At 32.8% G+C, this 22,090-nt stretch overlaps 3 protein-coding genes and 1 long non-coding RNA gene across 4 annotated transcripts in view; 2 read left to right on the forward strand and 2 right to left on the reverse strand.

The window, feature by feature from the left end:
- Positions 1-1,097: 1,097 nt before the first annotated feature.
- The window catches only part of LOC147569825 (uncharacterized), a 41,466-nt gene continuing 20,473 nt past the window's right edge, over positions 1,098-22,090 (forward strand). The window contains exon 1 of the mRNA XM_086656350.1: positions 1,098-2,494. Within this exon, the coding sequence (XP_086512476.1) occupies positions 1,216-2,175 (960 nt within the window). The 5' untranslated portion in view covers positions 1,098-1,215 and the 3' untranslated portion in view covers positions 2,176-2,494. The remainder of the gene's footprint in view (positions 2,495-22,090) is intronic.
- On the forward strand, positions 15,480-16,214 carry LOC147569826 (uncharacterized). Its single transcript, XM_086663474.1, has one exon. The coding sequence runs from the start codon at positions 15,480-15,482 to the stop codon at positions 16,212-16,214; it is 735 nt and encodes a 244-aa protein (XP_086519600.1).
- Positions 16,947-18,469, reverse strand: LOC147569827 (uncharacterized). Its single transcript, XM_086663483.1, has 4 exons — positions 18,054-18,469; positions 17,665-17,824; positions 17,230-17,585; positions 16,947-17,097 (listed from the first exon to the last, which is right to left on the reverse strand). Exons 1-4 carry the CDS (start codon positions 18,467-18,469, stop codon positions 16,947-16,949), a joined length of 1,083 nt encoding a protein of 360 aa, XP_086519609.1.
- LOC147569828 (uncharacterized) lies at positions 18,711-19,386 on the reverse strand. Its single transcript, XR_015238826.1, has 3 exons — positions 19,285-19,386; positions 19,052-19,189; positions 18,711-18,766 (listed from the first exon to the last, which is right to left on the reverse strand). It is a non-coding gene; the product is annotated as an uncharacterized LOC147569828 (long non-coding RNA).

Genomic DNA, 22,090 nt, shown 5'->3' on the forward strand with positions numbered 1-22,090 from the left:
AGTTATTTGGCATAATATATTGTTTGAGGTAAACTTTGTTAGCAAAACACTTCAAACTGAAGATGTAGATATTGATGTTGCATTAGAGAAATTGAATGGACTCATTCGTTATCTTGAAGATTATAGAGAAGTGAGATTTGAAGAAGGCATGGTTGAAGCTAAAGAGATTGCCATTAAAATGGGAGTTGAAACAACATTTTGGAAAAAACATATTATTCGAAGAAAGAAACAGTTTGACGAGAATGCGTGTGAAGATCCATCAATGTCACCTGAAGAAGCATTTAGAGTTAATTATTACATATGCATATTAGATCAGACTCTTTCTTCATTTACGAGCAGATTCGAGCAAACTAGAAATACAAAGAAATATTTAGTTTTCTGTTTGAGTTAAAAAAGTCAAACTCACAAGATGATGGTGATTTGAGATATTCATGTTTTCGCCTTGAAACCTTTTTCAAGCATAATGAGTCATATGACATAGACGGACTAGACTTATTTTCTGAACTGAAAGTGTTGAAGCGTCTTTTACCAAATGAGATCACAAGACCAACTGAAGTGCTAGATTTTTTGAAAGATATGAAAGGTTGTTAACCGAACACATGAATTTCTTATAGAATTATGTTAACGATACCAGTTATTGTTGCCTCTGCAGAAAGAAGTTTTTCTAAGTTGAAGTTGATTAAGTCATATATTCGACCTACTATGTCAGAAGAAAGGTTAAACGAGTTAGCTATATTATCTATTGAGAAGGATATGGTTGACGTCTTGATTATTCGACGATTATTAGTGACTTTGCATCGAAAAATTTAAGAAGAACAAAATTTCAGTGATTGTGATGGAGACCATCAAGATGGGCCTCACGGCCGAACTAGTTAGAGGGCCTCACGGCCGAACTAGTTAGAGGGCCTCATGGCCGAGTCCATTAGGGTTAGAGTTTAGGAGTTTCCATGTTTTAGTATTTCCTACTAAGTCTAGGTTTAGAAGTTTCTATATTTGAGTATCTTTGATATTTAGGAATCCTAATTTGAGTCTATCTAGAAGTTTCTAAGTTCCTATAAAAAGAAGTCAGGTCTGTCCTTGTTATTCAGATCAGAGAATATTATGAATTAAGTTTATTGTTAATCAAGTTTATCGTTTATTATTAATCAAGTTTATCGTTTTATCGCTTTTATCTTTATTTCATCAGCTTTATTTCATTAGTTTAGTTTAATAACAATGGTGGATTCCATTACTTTTACGCTTCCGCAACAATCTACATCAGCTGGTATTCATAGCTTTAAGAATCTGGGAACAGATAATTTTTTTTTAAATACTTCTCATCTTGAATGTTGGAATAATCTTCCGCGTTTAGGTTGGGATCCTTTAAGAGATGCACAACAACTCTATGTTGATCGAAAAGATCAAAACAAAATTAATGTCGATTCCAAAATTCCTATGTTTGATTATCAATATCATATAGATTTTTGGATTCAACAGATGGAAGATTGGTTTATAAACCAAGAAGTCCATGACGAAGATAAGGTTTTTGTCATCGAACAACACTTGTCTAAAAGAGTCTATGAAAAATTCAACGAGATGCAATGGAGACTCATTGATCAAGGAAAAAAATTCGTCGACGATTGGACTACATTGAAAAGCATCTTTAGGTATGTTTTTCTTCCTTTAGATGAATATTTTTCATATGTGGAGACAAAGATTGAATCCAGTAGACAGTTCTCTAATGTTACTTCGGTCACCGTGTTCGATGGTATTGAAGAAGTTCTTGACAAAAAAAATAAAATTTTCTCAATGACGGAGGAACAAGAAGAACAAAGTGAAGTATCCTCTTTTAGCTTGAAAAGGTCAGTTCATTCTAGTTTAGATTTGATTAAGCCATATTCGAGTTTGGTTTATAAGCAACATGAAGATGAACGTGGGAAGATCGTTCAAGTGAAGAAATTCAAGGTTGATTTTTCCATAAAATATTATGTGGTGTTTATGGTCTTCTTCATCAAATTAAAAGATGACGGGAGATGTTGCAATTTGTTGGAAGTTTCTTTCCTACATTTATTTTTGCAAGATTCTTTGCACTATGAGATTGAAGCTAATGATTTCGTCCAAGTGGGTGTCCTTCGACCCCAATGCACCGTTCGCTCGAAGTGGGAATTAAGGATTGCATTGTTGAGTCTCACTTGAGGGCAAGTTCGTTCTCGGTCGGGGAGTATGATGGAGACCATCAAGATGGGCCTCACGGCCGAACTAGTTACAGGGACTCATGGCCGAGTCCATTAGGGTTAGAGTTTAGGAGTTTCCATGTTTTAGTATTTCCTACTAAGTCTAGGTTTAGAAGTTTCTATATTTGAGTATCTTTGATATTTAGGAATCCTAATTTGAGTCTATCTAGAAGTTTCTAAGTTCCTATAAAAGGAAGTCAGGTCTGTCCTTGTTATTCAGATCAGAGAATATTATGAATCAAGTTTATTGTTAATCAAGTTTATCGTTTATTATTAATCAAGTTTATCGTTTTATCGCTTTTATCTTTATTTCATCAGCTTTATTTCATTAGTTTAGTTTAATAACAATGGTGGATTCCATTACTTTTACGCTTCCGCAACAATCTACATCAGATTGTAATTATAAAAAAATTATTTTGTTATATAAATATAATGAAAATATTTTGCGATACTTATTGTTTCAATGTAAATACATTTATATGTTAAACAATTTGATAGAAAGGGCCACATTTTCAGACCTCGCTTCGGGCCACCGAAAAGTCAGGGCCGCCCCTGAATAGGACCAGTCCGACCCCTTAAGTTCTCTCTTCATCTCTTCTCTAGTTAGGGTCTCCCATCTCTTTTATCTCTTTAAAAGAAATCGACAAAACCCAAAGACCTTAAGCTTGAAAAATAAATCAAGTTTACGCATTAATTTACCTTCAAGTTCGGATTGGATTAATCTTCAAGCTTAAGGCATGATTTTTTTAGAACACTATGTTTGATTTGTTTAAGGTATGGATTTTGAGAAAAGAGTTGTTGATGGTTAAGGGTCGAGTAAAATTGATGCTTAAGGTCTGCTCGAGATTTGCTTAAGTTCTGGTGAAGATGTTTAAGGTTTGATTTGCTTGAGATTGAAAATTGAGAGAGAAAGTAGAGAGAAATAAGCACTAACAAAGAAGAAAATTGAGTAATCTTTTTTCTCTAAAACGAAAAATTTATAGAGAGTTTTAACCAAATATTTAACTCAAAATAGTCATGAGATTGGAGATGATTCCTCAATTCATTTTCATTTTTTTGCAAATAACCATAAACATAAGGTTGAAATTTTTCGTATAATTGTTATTAGAGTCCATGGGCTATAATAGTCCAAAATAATTTTTCGTATAAGGTTGAAAAATAATTGTTATTTTTCGTATAACTGTTTATATCTCCTATTAGGACCCGTTTTTTGGGCTATAAACTCAAAAATTATGTTCAAAATAATGTTCATGGGTATATAGTTCAAAATAATGTTCAAAAAGGGTTTAGGATCCAATCTTCCCAAAAAATGGTTTCTTAGTCCTTTTACCATATAGACATAAAAACCCTCATTTCTAAAACATAGTCTCGTCAATGTCCCACCTTCATATTTCACGGGTTTTTAATTTGGAGGCAGAAATAATCTGGAAAGGCAAGATTTGGTTGTGATTTGGGAGTTTTTATAGGAAGTAACGGATCAAGATATTTTCCAAAACAGATTTGGAAAATGGATATTTTCCAAAACAGATTTTCTCTCTCATCCTTTCAGATTTGGAAACCAAATCTATATATCACTTTCTCTCACTTAACTTTCAGATTTGGAAAAAGTATATTTTCTGAGATCAATTAGCGTGATTTGGGGGTTCATATTCAAAACATATATATCAACTTTCTCTCACTTATCTTTTGTTTTTACTCATACATAAACACAAATCGAATACAAATTATGAAACAAGTTCGTAAATTATGTGTTATTTATGACGAGGAAACCATCATTTGTCATGTATACAAACCATATGTATGTGTGTCATGTCCATTATGTACCATTGAATACTTAGATTATTTTCTTACATAAATTACTTATTTTTTACGCGTACATGTCCATTATGTACCATAAATTATGGTAACATGTTAGGAAATGTAAATCTGAAACCATGTTTTTGTTATAAAGTATGTGATTTATCATAAATTATGTATACTGTATAGGGGTGGAAATCGGGCGGGTTCGGACAATATATAGCCGGACTCGGACGGATCGGGCACGAGTATGCCTAGCCCGCCTCTAACTGTCGGCCGGATCGGGCCGGACGGAAGGCAACATATAAGAGCCCGCAGCCCGTTCGAGCCCGACTACCCGAGCGGGATCCAACGCACTCGGGTCGGACGGGCTCGGGTAATTAACTTAAAAAATAAAATAAAAAAACAAATCTATGGATGGATGTGAAGAATTCTAGGGTTTCGGGTTACCCGTGAAAATCTAGGGTTTGTGTGAAAAAATTCTAGGGTTTTTGTTAAGCTGAGTTAACAAGAACAAATCTATAGATAATATATGAACAATTTTGTAGATGAATACTAGGGTTTTTTAATGAATTAAATCTATACATGTCCAAATCTGCTCTGCAGATTGAAAAAATAGATATACAAAGATCTAAATTAAGATATCCATTCATGATTTTAACATATATGTTGATTAATAATATGTGTTCTAGAGATGAAGACATAAAAAGAGAACAGAGAGAGAGAGAGAGAGAGAGAGAACATATCTGTGATTTAATTTCGATCAGTTGGTTCATATTATCTATGATCTATCTTTTACAAAACAAATATACAGAGAAATAAAAAAACACATATACAAATACACTACAAGAGAATAAAGATAGATTTAAAGCAAAAGATAATTTTCTTCTTCATCCCTACTTGGCTATAACACATTTTTCTGTATTTCTCTCTCTTCTAAACTCCTTTTGATTCGCATCTAGATAGAGAAAGCAAAGGTCGTTTAGATCTTCTTCGGATTCCTTTCCAGAACACTCTCACTCTCAGCAGAAGACTCTCTCTCTCTCTCTCTCTCTCTCTCTCTTTCTCTCTCTCTCTCTCTCTCTCTCTTTCTCTCTCTCTCTCTCTCTCTTTCTTTCTCTCTTTTTCGGTAAGAAACTGTAAAAAAAACCTAGGGCTAATGGAAGAGTAAGGAAAAAAGATGGGTTATATACTCTAACCCTAAATTATGAAGGGAGAAAAGAAAATAAAGAACCTGAGCCGTTAGATCATCAAATCTATTTCGGACGGATTCTCGGGCGGTCTATTGTTGCGGGTTCCGAGCGGGCTTATCGGGCCGGACGTCGGACAAAGAGCTCTGTCCGCGTCCCGACCGCTAGAGCCCGTCTAAAGGGGCCGGGTAAGCCCGCTTCGGACTTTTCCGGTCTCCGGATCTTGGCGGTCAGGGCCGGGTCTCGGGTTTTCAGACCGTTTTCTCAGCCCTAATACTGTATAGTAAATAACACAACCTTTCTACAACTGAAATGAAATTTTATTGAACAATAATTTGTGTTTTATTGTAAATGAAAATAACATAGTAGACTAGGTAACTTAAAAACAAACTCCGTTGGAATGTTGCTCGAGCTCTCGATCCTTACTGTCTTTGGTCTTCTAGGTCTACGGCGAATCAAACATGGTAGTGTTTTTGACTCTTCATTAAATGTACGTGGTTCATCAAAGTTAGGGGCTGGACTTATATGTTCCTTGTAAGTCTTTACATTATCCAAACAAGATCATAGAAACAATCTTCTTCATCGTAATTTATACTTCTATAGTTTATGTAATGATTCTGTAGGAAATTCCATTATAGCTGGTTTATTACAAGAAAAAAAAACATGTACATTAGTTAGAAGAACTTATAATTTATCATATACGACATTAAACAACGAATAAATTATCCATAATGTTTGATAAACTTCAATATGTGTTATAGATAAATAGTATTTTAGTTTGAATCACATTGACACTGTAATATAACACAAATATGTGTAATTTGCTATAAATTACATGTACTGTTTCAGATATTACGCAATTATACGTACTTTATGAATAATTAGACATTCTTTTTAAATAAGGCTGCTAAAGTATGTATAACTGTTAACAGATTACATATATTTTACATTCTGTTATACAGTTGCAGTACGGCCGATATTGGCGTAATGTACTTTAAAGTATGAAAAATTTAATACGAATAACTTATAATGTACATTCTGTTAAGAGAAACCGTACGGAATAATATCTTGATAAAAAATTGTACGGATGCAAAGTTCTGATGTGAAGAAATGTCAGAAAATCAAAAACCTAATATCAGAAAACCAAAAAATCTAAATTACAAATCTGGAATCTTCTGTATGAAAAAGAGAATGAAAGATGTTTCGGTTTTAGAAAGAGTTCAAAATCTGGTTTGTAAACAAAATAATTAAAACGATTTATTATCAATAGGAAAACTAAATCTAATGAAATATGATATGATGATTCAATGATAAAGTGATTACAACCATTTATATATAAAATCATATAAATGTTAGAAGATGTTAAGCGAAAACATAAATTTGAAAGATGGTTTCTTACCTTATAATAAGATGAAACTGTAGATCTTGAAAATAAACTTGATATGAAGAGATATAAATGGAAATGGAGTTCTGAGCTTGTGTATTGGATTAGAAGACGAATGTTTGAAAAACAATGTAATGAAGATGAAACAAGATTTCTGAGTTTAATGGAGGTTTTGTTATGTGAATCGGATTTAGAGAGAGAGAGAGAGAGAGATAATAAAGAGGTTTCGGTTATTGAAAATAATGAATCACGATTCTTTGTTTAGAAACGTGATTGGAGAGAGAATGTGGGAGATAAAAATGGAAGAAGATCTTTATGGATTTTGAAGATAAATCAGTTATAATATATATTTCTTTGTTTAGAAACGTGATTGAAGAGAGAATGTGGGAGATAAAAATGGAAGAAGATCTTTATGGATTTTCAAGATAAATCAATTATAATATATGAGGAAGGTTAGATTAGGAATTATGAATTATTTAATATTCTAGGGATTTGTGTTTTGTCTCTAGATGAGACCAAATGGACTAGATATCCATTGATATTATTATTTTGGTTTTGAAACCCTTTATAGGATTATAGAGGACTATATCTCCTATTAGGACCCGTTTTTTGGGTTATAAACTCAAAAATTATTGTTATTAGTTTGTTTTACTAATAAAAAGATGGGAAGTTTTATAGGCAATGTCAAAAATATAAAGACAATCACTCAAGATTTGGTCAAAATATGTTGACCAAGTATGATTAGAGGCAATGCCCAAACTCCCTTCGCCCGTAGGAATGTCGACGGACAAAAGTCGTCGGCCAGACATTAATTTTTTTCCTTCTTCTTCCTTCTTTCTTCTCCTTCTCTTCTCTCTTTAAAAATTCCCTTCCCCCGAAAGAGAACTTAGAAAGAGAGAGAGAGAGAAAAAGGAGAATGAAGTATGAGAATATGCAACTTTTAATCTTCTCTCCATACTCAGCAGTATTTTGCACTCACCCTGGTACTCCACAACAATCTTCCACAAATAGAGGGAGACATTTGAACATCATAACACACATACATCTTTTTGCTATGGCTTTAGCCACGGGGAGCAGTATTCAATTTAACCTAACCAGAGTTAACTAACTCAACTAAATTCAACACTTTCCTTTTTTGTTGTGAGAACTAAATTCAACACTTGGATACGTTTGTTGAGAGCGAGAGAGATTTTAAGAGCATCTCTAGCCGAGCGCAGGCCAACTTGGGTCGGCTGGGGCGGAGGCCCCAGGCGACGCTTCAGTCGCCCCTAATGTCCCAAATGTCCGCCAATTGTCCATCAATGTCCTCAGATATCCACGGATGTCTACAAAAGTCTAAAAATATATTTTTGAAATACGAGTAAAAATATATTATTTCATAATTCATATGGTTAAACAATAATGATAAAATTAAAATAATTGTCTACCAACTGTCCTTCAATGTCCTCGGATATCCACAGATGTCCACAAATATCGAAAAATATATTTTTGAAATATGAGTACAAATATATTATTTCATATGGTTAAACAATATTAAAATAATAAATGTCTACCAAATGTCCTTCAATGATGAGATAATAATAATAATAATAATAATAATAATAATAATAATAATAATAATAATAATAATAATAATAACAATAACAATAATAATAATAATAATAATAATAATAATAATAATAATAATAATAATAGTAATAGTAATAATAATAATAATAATAATAATATTAATAATAATAATAATAATAATAATAATAATAATAATAATGTCCACTACACATTTTGTCCATGGATTCAGTATGTTGAAATGTCCCCGGAACATTTTGTCCGTGAATCAAATGTCTTGAAATGTCTCGAAGACATTTTGTCTATGAATCAAATGTCTTGAAATGTCCATAAAGACATTTTGTCTACGAATCAAATGTCTTGAAATGTCTAAAAAGACATTTTGTCTACAGACAAATGTCCCGAAATGTCTTGAAATGTCCACATAACATTTTGTCTCTGATTTTCCCCTAATGTCCCCCAATGTCTTGATCCACTACCCCCCCTAAGACAGACTGGGGTTGGAGTTGCTCTAATAGGGAGAGAGACAGTCAGACAGATAGGGTAGGGAGGAGACAGTCAGACAAATAGGGTAGGGAGGAGACGAGGGGAGAGAGAAAGAGCAAAGTTTATATTACCATACTTCTTTTTTTTGTGAAAGACTGCCCGTACTTTTGTGGTAAAATCTATCAACTATTTTTTTTTCTTTTCTTTACCATAGTCTTTTTACAGTTTATTTGTGTAATTAAAGAGTAATAGGTTGATTTATCTAATAATTTAATAATTTTTTTTTTGTAATAAACAGATCTCGCCAATTAGAGTACGAAAATATAAAATAGCTAGGAGATCAATTATGTAATGGGGGCAAGCATATCAAGTGACACACTTTGGTCGATTAGACAAACCAATCGTCAATTATATAAGTGATTTGTTGTCATATATTATTAATTATTAGATGAACTGTATATTATTAAGGGGGGGGGGGGGTAGTGGATAGGGATTTAGAAAAACATTCGTGGACAAAATGTCTCGTAGACATTTCGAGACATTTTAAGACATTTCGAGACATGTCTGTAGACAAAATGTCTTTATAGACATTTCAAGACATTTGATTCATGGACACAATGTCTTTATGGACATTTCAAGACATTTGGTTTATAGACAAAATGTTTTGGAGACAAAATGTTTTGGAGACATTTCAACATATTGAATCCATGGACAAAATGTGTAGTGGATATTATTATTGTTACATTATTATTATTATTAATATTAATATTAATATTAATATTAATATTAATATTATTATTATTATTATTATTATTATTATCTCATCATGGATGACAATTGGTAACCATTTATTTATTTAATTTTATCATTATCGTTTAATCATATGAAATAATATATTTGTACCACTATTTCAAAAATATATTTTTCGGCTTTCGTAGACATTCGTAGATATCTGTGGACATTGATCAACAATTGGTAGACATATAATAAGATAATAATAATATAACATAGTAATATAATAATAAGATAATATTATAAAATATAATAATAATACAATAATATAATAATAATAACAATACAATAATATAGTAATATAAGAAAATAATGTAATAATAATAGGATAATAATAATATAATATAGTAATATGATAATAATATCATTATTACTATAATATAATAATAATATAATATAGTAATAATATAATATATTAATAATACAATAATATAGTAAAATATAATAAAACAATAATAATATATTATAATAATATAATAATAAGATAATATTATAATAATATAATAATATAGTAATGGTAATAATATCATAATTACTATAATAAAGTATTATAATAATTAATATTTTTATATATTATTTATTATAAATTATTTAATCTAATTTGATAATAATAATTATTTTTATCTTTCTTAATGAAATGTCCACAAGTGTCTTCCATATTTTGAGAGACATTTTCTCTCCAAAAGCTCTCCAAATTTACACTAAAATGTCCTCACATGTCTCCAAAACCAATTTGTCTTGAAATGTCCTTAATTTCGTGTCTCTAACGATTACCACAGACATTTCAGGACATTTGAAATGTCTCAAACGAATAACACAGACATTTAGAGACATTTGAAATATCTCCAACCAATAACACAGACATTTGGGGACATTTAAAATGTCTCCAACCAATAACACAGATTTTGAGGGACATTGCCATGTCTCTCAAAATCCCCAACCACTACCCCCCTAAGAATTGAAGAAAATAATTGAACTTGTAGAAACGTGTCTACCATGAGAATCACGCCTCTTCTTATTTCTAATTTTCTATAGGGAACCATTTTATAGAAAATTTATGATTCAACACTTAACATTAATTGAACTAATATCATCATATTGTAAGCTTAAAACCATATTTGAAAGCCATCATGCCTTTATTCTTTTTATGAAAGAGATTATGGAAGTCATTACAATTGTATTTAGTACATCAAAAAAAAAAAAAAATTGGAGTGGTAAGAGGTACAATCTTCTACCTTAGAGGTCAAGGGTTCAAGGCACACGCTGAACAATTAAAAAAAAAAGACTATGGAAATCATTACAATTGTATTTAATACATCAAAAATGTGAGTCTGATTCCACGACAGTGGGTGAGTCTTTGGAAACATTGATTTGTTTTTGGCAATAGTATTACTTCAAATCATCTTTTTGGCATCTTTTTGTGTAAGTCTGGATTTTCGAAGTTTGGGTTGGTTGAAATTGTTCACAGTTAGTGTTTGATGCTGAATATTATGCATGCTTTCAAGGTTATTTATTCAGAGTGAGTAGAAAAGGGTTATTTATTCTCTTTTTAACTCTCATTCTCTCCATCTCTCATGCACAGTCGCTCGCTGTTTATGTCTCTGTCTCGCACATATAAACTTTTTTTTTTCTTTCTCAATGTAGGGTTTGCTACTTGATATAGTTTCTAACTGTTTCTTCTGTTTTTGCAAATGTTATGTAGGGGCTAGACCATCCATTACATAAAAAAACCATACACCATTATCTTAATGCATGTTGGTTCTAGCAGTGCTCAAAACTTCTTTTTGTTTGTTCACAGCTTGAGAGGATCATCGGGAATATAGAGTTTGTGTCAGAAAGGTCACCCCAAATTCAAAAGACACGGTGAAGGCCTATTTGTCGAGCACAGATTGACTAGGATTGAAGCCTTCTACGGGTTGCATTTTCTGTTGTCCCATTTGGGCAGTAGACATTTACTCTTAAGACCAACTCTGGGGAAGTTGTGAACTATGGTAAGATGCAGTTTTTCATTGATAAGAGGAATGTCAAATATACTGCAATCACGATAGGTATTTTTAAGATTAATAACAATAGGAATGTGTAGATTCATTCAAGGCGTTAAATGATGAGGAATGTTGATGTGCCAGAGGCCATTTAGGAGGGAAAAGCTACACAAACATTTCACTGTGGAATTTCCTGACTCTTCGACTTTAAACTGTTCGAGGAACTAGAACATCTGTTCCCCTGTTAGGGAAGTAACTCAAATGATCGATATGCAGTTCGAAGAACGAAAGGATATATCAATACATGATGTGAACGTCATAGACTATATGATCCTTTTGTACCAAGATCAAGCTCAAAAGGCATGTGGAGGGGATGAAAGAGGGCCCAATACTTCAATGTGCCTCGCAGTGAGGTGTTCAACTCATGTTTATTTCAATATATGTTTCAAATTGTATGTTTAACTCTTTAATGCATTCGATAAAACTGTCCGTGCCCCACGGGCACGGGTTACACCCTCGTTTTACTATAAATTATCTTAAAATATACTAATAAAAAGAGTTGCAATATGGTACCACATTATGTATATAACAATTAGAGTTAATTCCTATATGGCCCCCTACTTTGTGACCAGCTTCCTTTATGACCCTATTTTTTCGTAAATTCAAATATGGCCCCCTTTTTTGATGTAATTGTCCTAACTACCCTTCCTTTAAATCTTTTTTCAAAATTAAAAATAAAAATAAAATTATAATTCCACCTCATTTCCTCTCCACCACACATCTCTCTCCATGTCAACTCTCTCTCTCCACATCACCTCTCTTTCCAACTCACCTCTCTCTCTCTCTCTCCAACTCACCCCTCTCTCTCTCCAACTCACCTTCATCTTCTCCGATTGAAGTCGCCGGCCGGAGATTTTTCCGGCCGGCGACTTCCAAAAAAAAAAAAAATTTTTTTTTTCTCTCATCTCTCTCTCTCTCTCTCACTAAAAATCCGGCGAAGGGAAACCCCCCTTCGCCGGATTTAGAGAGAGAGAGAGATGAGAGAAATTTTTTTTTTTTTTTTGAAGTCGCCGGCCGGAAATTTTCCCGGCCGGCGACTTCAATTGGAGAAGATGAAGGTGAGTTGGAGAGAGAGAGGGGTGAGTTGGAGAGAGAGAGAGGTGAGTTGGGAAGAGAGAGAGAGGTGAGTTGGAAAGAGAGAGGGGTGAGTTGTAGAGAAAGATGAGGTGGAGAGAGAGAGAGAGGGGTGAGGTGGAAATAACTTTTTTTAAATGTTTTAAATTTAGAATTAAGAAGGGTAGTACTGACATTTACTTGAAAATAGGGGGCTATATTTGAATTTGCGAAAAAAAGGGGGCCATAAAGGAAGCTGGTCACAAAGTAGGGGGCCATATAGGAATTAACTCTAACAATTAACTATATGTCACAAGATTTTCTTTAAATTCAAATTATTATTTTTCTATTACCAATATAAATTTTGTTAGTTCAAAATAAAATAAAAAATAGAACTTATGTTTACTTCAACAAAAAAATAGAACTTTTGTTTCTTCCATGAGAGCAGTGCTGACCACGTTAAGTAGATACTCTATCATGTGGTACAACTTAACAATCAATAAGATATTTTCTACTAATATTTAAAGAATTATAATCTTTTGTATTCTTTTTTTGTTGAAATATAATCTTTGGTATTTGGTGATATAAATGCCTATGTTCAAACAATGTTATATTATTTGTTTTTATGGAAAATGAGTCATTAGGTAGTAAATAATTTCAAAATAGCTAAGAAAGCCCTAATCTTTTACTATTAGGGCTTTCCTACCACAATATTAAGGCTAATTAGAGGTTAGGTTTAAAATAATTTCATTAATTATTATTCAGGTCAAAAGTTTAAAAGAATTTTATCAATATTCCATTAATACCCTTAGGTCTATTTTGCTCTCTCTCTACCTCATGACTTCAACTCGACGGGAGAAATAGGGCACAGATTTTCGATTTTGATTGGGGAGAAGACGAAGAGAAGAAGATGATTTGAAGTTGCTTCCTTCACTGATTCATATGTAGTTCTAGTTCTTCTTTTTATCTTGGTTTTCTTTTTATACAAAGAATTAGGGTTTTTCATCTTGCGGAAGTTTTAGTATTCGTCCAGTGATTTGTTCATCAACTATTCGATTTCGTTTCCTCAGTTCATCGTCTTCATCTTCTTCACTGTAAGTTAGTTTTCTTCATCTTTAACCTAGTTGTATTTATATAATAGATTGTTATTTATCTTTTGATTTGTTTCCTCTGTTTATATTCCTATACTTGATGAATCTTCAAACCTATATATGTTTGTTTTGTTTATGTATTATAGATTGCTTTATGTTTAGTGTTTTGATTTTTTTTCATACATTTGTTTGTTGGTTCTGACGATTATCAATTTTTAATGAATTTTGTTCTGCAAATTGTGTTTGTACAATTTGGGTAGAACTGCAACTCGTGTTTGCACAATTGAGTAGAACATTGCTTTTGTATTTGCAACATTGTTAACAGATTTGTTTTGATGTTCAGGAAATGGAATTAGTTGAGTCATCTAGTGCTTCATCTTGTTTTACTCAAGCTGATTCTTCATCGAAGTTGTTCCAACATCCTCTCCGGTCTGAATCTTGGGGATCTGTGTTTACTGAAGTTGGTCAGAAGTTTGAAGGAGGTGCTGATCAATTTAGGTTTGCATTGAACAGATATTGCATCAAATTTGGTTTTGGGTATAGAATGAAGAGGAACCATGCTCATCGGGTAGTAGCAGTATGTCCGGTTGAGGGTTGTGGGTGGAAGGTTCATGGTTGTTCAAGGTTTGGTATTTCATCGTTATTTTATTTGAAGAAATATGTTCCTGAGCATACTTGTGGTGGGGGGTTTACTGATATAAACAAGCCAGCAGTTCATTCTCGTGTTGTATCTAATTTGATAGAAAGTGAAGTAAAGGTTGATCCGAAAAAGAAAAACAAGGCTATTATTACTACTTTCCAATCAGATTATGGTATTAAAATCCCGTATTATATTGCTTATAATGCAAAGAAAAAAGCACTTGATTCTGCATTTGGTGATGAGGAATCTGGATATGCTAAACTTGATTGGTATACGAAGTCCATTATGAAGTGGAATCCTGGTAGTTATGTGCAGCTACAACTTGATATGGACACTTATCAGTTTGAAAGGGTTTTTATAGCATACGAGGCTTGTATTCATGGCTTTAAGTACTGCAGGCCTGTTATTTGGATTGATGGGACGCATCTTAAATCCAAATATAAGGGGACTTTGCTAACAGCTTGTGCAAAGAATGGCAATGAAGGTATGATTTCTAAGTTAATGAATTTATTTAGTATCATGTTATAAATAGTTGTTTGTTTATTGTTACTCGATAAATTTGACATTTGAATATGAAGTTTTTTCTTGTTAAATGTATGCAAAGATAGGTTGCTTGAAACTGTTGTAGGTACTTTTTTAGGTTTCAGTATGCAAGCAACTGATTGTAAGCAATGTTTGTTATGCAAACATCTGTTTGCATGTTTGTTAAACAAACAGTTGTTTGCATCAGTGTGTTCTGCAAACCATATTTGCAAGTTTTTGTCATGCAAACATGTTTGCATGTTTAACCTCTGTAAATTTATGTCATGCAAACATGTTTGGTATGGTTTCTTAAGTTAATGAACTTGTATAGTTTTGTTTAACAAGTCTTCTAGTTGCAATTATTTATTTAACTACGTTTTATTTTTCAGGATTTTTTACTATTGCTTTAGCTGTTGTTAGTGTTGAAAACAATTCAAATTGGAATTGGTTTTTGGAGAATTTGGCTCGTGTTGTTGATAGAAGTCGTACATATACTTTCTTATCTGATCGTCACCCGAGTATTATCAAAGGAGTTAGTGATCTTTTTCCACATGCCCACCATAGTTATTGCGTGTGGCATATTAGGAACAACTTAGTTAATGCAATTGGTTATGGTGCTCAAAGAGCAGATTACATTGAGTCTTTGTTATATCGGGCTGCTCGTGCATTGACTAAGGATGAATTTATCATTCATTTTAAAGAGATGGAGTTAGTAGGTGGTAGACGTTTGACGGATTTCTTTAAGAATTGCCCATTTGAAAAATGGGCAAACTCTTATTTTGTCGGTAAAAGGTATGGTGAGGTTTGTTCATCTTTATGTGAGAGTTATAATTCCTGGATTAGAGAGGAAAGGGGCATGTCGATAGTTCTAATGTTAGAAACCATTCGTATACGAATGATGGAAATGATGCAAACAAGACTTGAACTAGCTGGAAAATGGACTAGTTTGTTGTGTCCGGAGATAGATAAAATCATAAGACAAAGGCGTAAGTTCGGCTCTACATGGAAGGTTGTAAAATCATCGAAATTTGTATATGAGATCTTTTCAACACTAAGCCAGTTAGTTGATTTGAGTTCGTTCTACTGTTCATGTTTGAAATGGCAAGTAGAATGCCTCCCATGTGAGCATGCAATTATAGCTATCAAGTATGATGGACGACCTATGGATACATTTGTTGAACAATATTTTACGACGGAGAGCTTCAAGAAAACTTATGAACACGCCATTATCCCCATTCCAAACAGTGATGAACCCAAGGAGTTTGCAACAAATGAGACGATAATCAATCCACCATCAAATAAGAGACCACCTGGTAGGCCAAGGAGTGTGAGAATTGAGAGTGCTGGAGCAGCCAAGTTTAAGAAGAAGAGAAAATGTGGACGTTGTGGCAAGTTATCGCATCACAACAAAAGAACGTGTGCAGCAATATTGAATTAAGATTTATTTTGACATTCATTTCTTTATTGTTACTCTATGTAAAGGATTATTTGACATTTCAATATGATATGTTTGTTTTGGTTAAATGTATGAAAATGTATTGTGTTGCAGGTAACTGTTCTAGGTATACATTTTAGGTTACTGTGTTGCAGGCCTGATGGGAACAATTTGATATGCAACCATTTGTTTGCATCTGTGTGAAATGCAACCATTTGTTTGCATCTGTGTGAATGCAACCATTTGTTTGCATCTGTGTGAAATGCAACCATTTGTTTGCATCTGTGTGAAATACAACTATTTGTTTGCATCGATATGTCCATACAAGCCAGTGCCTTCAAAGAGTTTTCTCCAAATAAATTTAATGAAAATGTTGTTTGCATTTTGTTTGTTTATTGCAAGCAGTCATTAAACAAAAGATAAATTATGGGGGTTCGGGGGCGAATCCCCCGATTTTTTGAAAAACATTCATTATACATTTAATATATATGTTATTGTTCACATTGTATAAGATTCATAGATGAATAACTTAACTTCATGCTATGCTAATCTGGGATTGACCTGAGTGTAACATTAGCTTTTGAAAAACATTCATTTGCATTGAGATTTAAACAAACATATTACCTAATTATATTAAATCCTGATGTTCAAACACTCCCATCATCTTTTAAACAAAATTAAGAAAATCAAATTTTACCATATCAATATTCAAATGTTAATCAGTAATGCAGAGTTTTAATCTTCACTAATTGCTCCTGAAACCCAAGGTTTGTTTGCAGAATCACTCAAGATTGAAACTGCAATTTCAGCTCTCTTTCTGGATGCCATCTTATCCATATCTTCAGGCCATTCTACATTAGACTCTGGGAATTCACCTCTTTTGAATCTTTCGACATATAGAAGCACATACATTCCACATACATTCCACAATCAACCCTACATTACATGATAAATTAATTAACATTCATAATTTTTATGGCAAACATAATGAAATAAAAATCAATAAGTTTATACTTACGAATTTTGCTGTTTTGGGCATTTTACTTTTGTGATCTTTGCATTTTTTTTGAGGGGTTTATCTGTCAATTCTTGTTCATTGATTTTGTCCACCAAAGCATTAATGAATAACTTTGCATCCTTTGAACATCGTGCAGTTGTCTTTGGTGTGTTCTTCATAGAATCATAATGAAACCATTTTTGATGCATTCTGTCGAAAGCAACAAGGTGCCAATGGAACCCTTCATTACTTCCATCTGCAGAACTTGTGTTGAATGGAAATAAAAACCAAGGACTACTCTTTCTATAATCTTCTTTCAGCTTCTTGGTTACCAACTCTTCAATTGTGCCTTTGGAAGCATTAAATTTCATCAATGTCTACAAATATAATGGGGTTCATCTAATTAGAAAACTAAACTAAAACAAATACAAATTAGTAATGATTTAAATAACTTACCCATATAGTTGAACTGAAAACAGTTGTGAATTTGTTGAATTTCAGTTTATGTAATATATACCAATCTATTATTTGACTGTCAACAAACTGATTCATAAGTAGTGCTTCAATGTATTCTCCAAGGATGATTATGTTTGTATTCCTGTTCCATGCAATTGAACTACAAAACATATACAATGTAATTAGTTCAAAAATAGATTGCAACCCACTGTTTGCATTTACTTATTGCAACTCATTGTTTGCAGACCAGTGTATGCAACTAACTGTTTGCATGGCAGTGTATGCAACTAACTGTTTGCATGGCAGTGTTGCAAATCAATGTTTGCATAAAGTAAATGTGTTGCAACTCACAGAATTAAAAATAAATTTTGAAGTAAATTTGTCATTACCTTTTGTTTGCCAATGCATAGAATTCTTTAACTATATTCATTTCTTCTTTGTTGATAAGGTTCCAAATTTCCGAAGTATCCCACTTAGCAAATGCATCATTATCTCTCACAACAGTTAGAGTTTTCGAAGTATCTTCAGTTACTTCTACCTTCTCAATTGCAGAACCCCTTGTTATGTTGCATTTTACTTTTAACTTCTTTGACTTGGATTCTTTCTTCTCAGATGTATCAAAGTCCGAAGTTTCATCCTTTTCTTTCCTTTTTAGGTTGGTCTTTGTACCGACCTCCTGATTTTGTTTTTCTGAAGTTACTTGATCTCCATCATTCAAACCCTTCATGTTGATGGTACCTTTTGACTTTGAAGCTACTTTTTTTTCAGTACTTTTTGACTTTGTAGCTGACTTCATCTTTGACATGTTCTCATCAACTTCTTCACTGCACTTTGTTTGTTTTGCAGCTTTCAATTGCTCATTTTCTTTGATAAGAATCAAATTTGATTCTCTTATGCAGTACAGTTCTTCTTTCAACTTATCTATTTCTTCATCTTTAAACTTCAAAGCTCTTTTCTTTTCTTCACAATCAGCTTCAAGTTTCTTTACTTTTTCTTCAAGATGCTTCGAATACAAATCATCAGCATTTGAAATAGTTAATATTCCACCAGCAATCATCTCTTCTTCACTTTCAGAGAGTGGAAACATAAAATTATCTGAAACCTGAATTTGAACAGTATGTTTGCAAATTTCAGAACGCATTAAACATATGAAAACATCATATGCAACTAACAGTATGTTGTTTGCACCACTGTGTTATACAAACAATTGTTTGCATAACACATGTTTGCAAACACATGGTTGCATAAGACATGTTTGCAAACACATGGTTGCATAAGACATGTTTGCAAACACATGGTTGCATAAGACATGTTTACAAACACATGGTTGCATAAATAAAATGATTACAGTATGCAAATAAAAATTTAGGAGAATATTATAAAATACCTGGTTCTCTGATATTTCTTCTAATGTTTGAAGAAAATCAAGCTTCATGTGATCCAGACTCCATCTCAGAATTCGAGGACATTTGTCCTTCTTTTGCTGGATTCTTCTATAGGGGTTCGTATGCTCACAAAACCAAAACTGCATAAAGTTAAAAGTAGAATAGTTGTTATACAGTTCAGACTAAGTAATCAAATTACACAAAGTTAATAAATCACACAAATAATTGATTTTACCGGAAGTAGAAGAAGACATCCTGATGCCTTTGATGGTTTATCAACATTTTCTTCAATTGATTTCATCATGTATTTGTGAATCACAGTAGGCCATGAAATAGATTTGATGTTTTCAATTGACCTGACTAAATTTGTGAACGACATTTGAATTGTTGTTCCAGCTTGTGTCGCGAAAAGGAATGATGAAGCTAAATGCATTATCATCAATTTAACAAGATCATCTGTATGCTCATTTTTTTCTTCAATGAACTTTTCAACAACAGTTTCTATAAACGATGTAGAAACCTTATGAGCTTTTTCTCCAAAATAAGTTCTAACAAATTCTTCTTCTTTTATCCCTTCAAAGGGAGAAACAGCAACACCTTCCTTTGGCAAACCCAATAGGATAGCCACATCATCTATTTTAAATTCCATTTCAACATCTCCAAAAACAAATTTTCCTCGCTCTACTGAATATCTACTGACCAATTCATATATGATAGATATTGGTCTTTCGTAATTTGTTTTCTCTATTTCATCATTGTAAAAAGCTTTGAATAATCCCCCGAAAGGTGATTCTGATAAAGCTTTTACTTGGTTTAAACTTAATTTCTCATATATTTTTTGCATGAAAACTGCACCATTCTTCATAGTGCTTCTATAACATTTTGTATCATAGTTTTTCTTCAACACCTTGTTGCTGTCTTTTATGACTATTTGCTTTTTTTCTTCACCCTTTTTAGCCATTTCTGCACACATAAAGAGAAACTATTAATGAAAATACTATTTGCACAAGTAGAATTTCCATATGAGCTAATGCAAATAGTGTTTGCATACCCCAGTTGCATATCTACTAGTGCAACTAGGGTGTGCATACCCTACATACCAAAACCAATATCAAATAACATTGGGTATGTAAACCCCAGTTGCATATCTACCAGTGCAACTAGGGTTTGCATACCCTACATACCAAAACCAGTATCAAATAACATTTGGTATGTAAACCCCAGTTGCAGATCTACCAGTGCAACTAGGGTTTGCACACCCTACTTACCAAAACCAGTATCAAATAACATTGGGTATGTAAACCCCAGTTGCAGATCTACCAGTGCAACTAGGGTGTGCATACCCTACATACCAAAACCAGTATCAAATAACATTGGGTATGTAAACCCCAGTTGCATATCTACCAGTGCAACTAGGGTGTGCACACCCTACATACCAAAACCAATATCAAATAACATTGGGTATGTAAACCCCAGTTGCATATCTACCAGTGCAACTAGGGTGTGCACACCCTACATACCAAAACCAGTATCAAATAACATTGGGTATGTAAACCCCAGTTGCATATCTACCAGTGCAACTAGGGTGTGCACACCCTACTTACCAAAACCAATATCAAATAACATTGGGTATGTAAACCCCAGTTGCATATCTACCAGTGCAACTAGGGTGTGCACACCCTACTTACCAAAACCAATATCAAATAACATTGGGTATGTAAACCCCAGTTGCATATCTACCAGTGCAACTAGGGTGTGCACACCCTACTTACCAAAACCATTATCAAATAACATTGGGTATGTAAACCCCAGTTGCATATCTACCAGTGCAACTAGGGTTTGCATACGCTACATACCAAAACCAGTATCAAATAACATTTGGTATGTAAAACCTAGTTGCAGATCTACCAGTGCAACTAGGGTGTGCATACCCTACATACCAAAACCAGTATCAAATAACATTTGGTATGTAAACCCTAGTTGCAGATCTATAACTGAAACTAGAGTTTGCATATTCGATTTAACACCATAACAAGTAAGAGAAAAATCATGTTATCAGAATCCATTAAACAACCACGAACAACAAAAAAATATGTTTAACAAACCAAATGCTTCTGTAAAATTTGACTGATTTACAAATCCAAAAATTTCGAAAAAATCCAGAAGTCGAAGAAGATGAAGTATATTTTAGTGAAAAAAATCTTGAGAAATGGAAGATTTAGTGAATTTATACTTACTTTAGTATTGATCAAGTATATTTTAGTGAAATCGAATGGATTTGAAACCCTAGAAGTCGAAGAAGATGAAGCGTCGTGAAGTCAGCGTCTCTGCTATTCGCGAGGGAAAACGAAGAGTTTTGATTTTTTTATTTCTGAAAAATCTTTATATAGGTGGGATACGGGGCGTCATTTTTTAATTTGTTGACGGTGGAGAGGAGAATTTACTGTTTCGGGACAGCTTCGGGATTTTTTTGACCTTTTTAATAATTTCCAAATGTTTAAAACCTTTTCAACTATTTTTCATTTTTTTTTGACCTAAATAGTTATTAACCCTTGTTTTTATTAAACTTATAAAAGCAAAAGATTCCACCAATTGGCACTTTTATGTTGATATCTCAAAAGTTCTTTGTCTTCTTGTCATTGAAAAACAAAATCAAATATAAACAGAATCTTTCATTATACTTGGATGGGAATTTAAATTTACAATCATATTTAACAATCAAAACTCATTTAGCATGTGTTTTCAATAGAAAAAAATTAGTCACAACTCACAACCACAACACTGGGGCCAACATGGTCAATCTGTCACAAGCTGAAGGCCGTCAAAACAATAAATAATCTAAAAACAAAACAAAATAATAATTTTTATAAATTATTGATTTAGGAAGGTAAAATCCCCTACTTATTGCATTGTGCTATTCGAATATAGTAGTTATAATTGGAGTTTCATCAAACATTTCTTATTCGCTAAAAAGAATATTTTTATATGGTGATATCATTGTTCTAAACAATGTAGATTATTGAGTCCAAACAACACATAGA

The sequence above is a fragment of the Eschscholzia californica genome, unplaced genomic scaffold, assembly GCF_041429995.1.
Source record: "Eschscholzia californica isolate CP2 unplaced genomic scaffold, dmEscCali1.0.p SCAF_1, whole genome shotgun sequence".
NCBI classification, from domain to species: domain Eukaryota; kingdom Viridiplantae; phylum Streptophyta; class Magnoliopsida; order Ranunculales; family Papaveraceae; genus Eschscholzia; species Eschscholzia californica.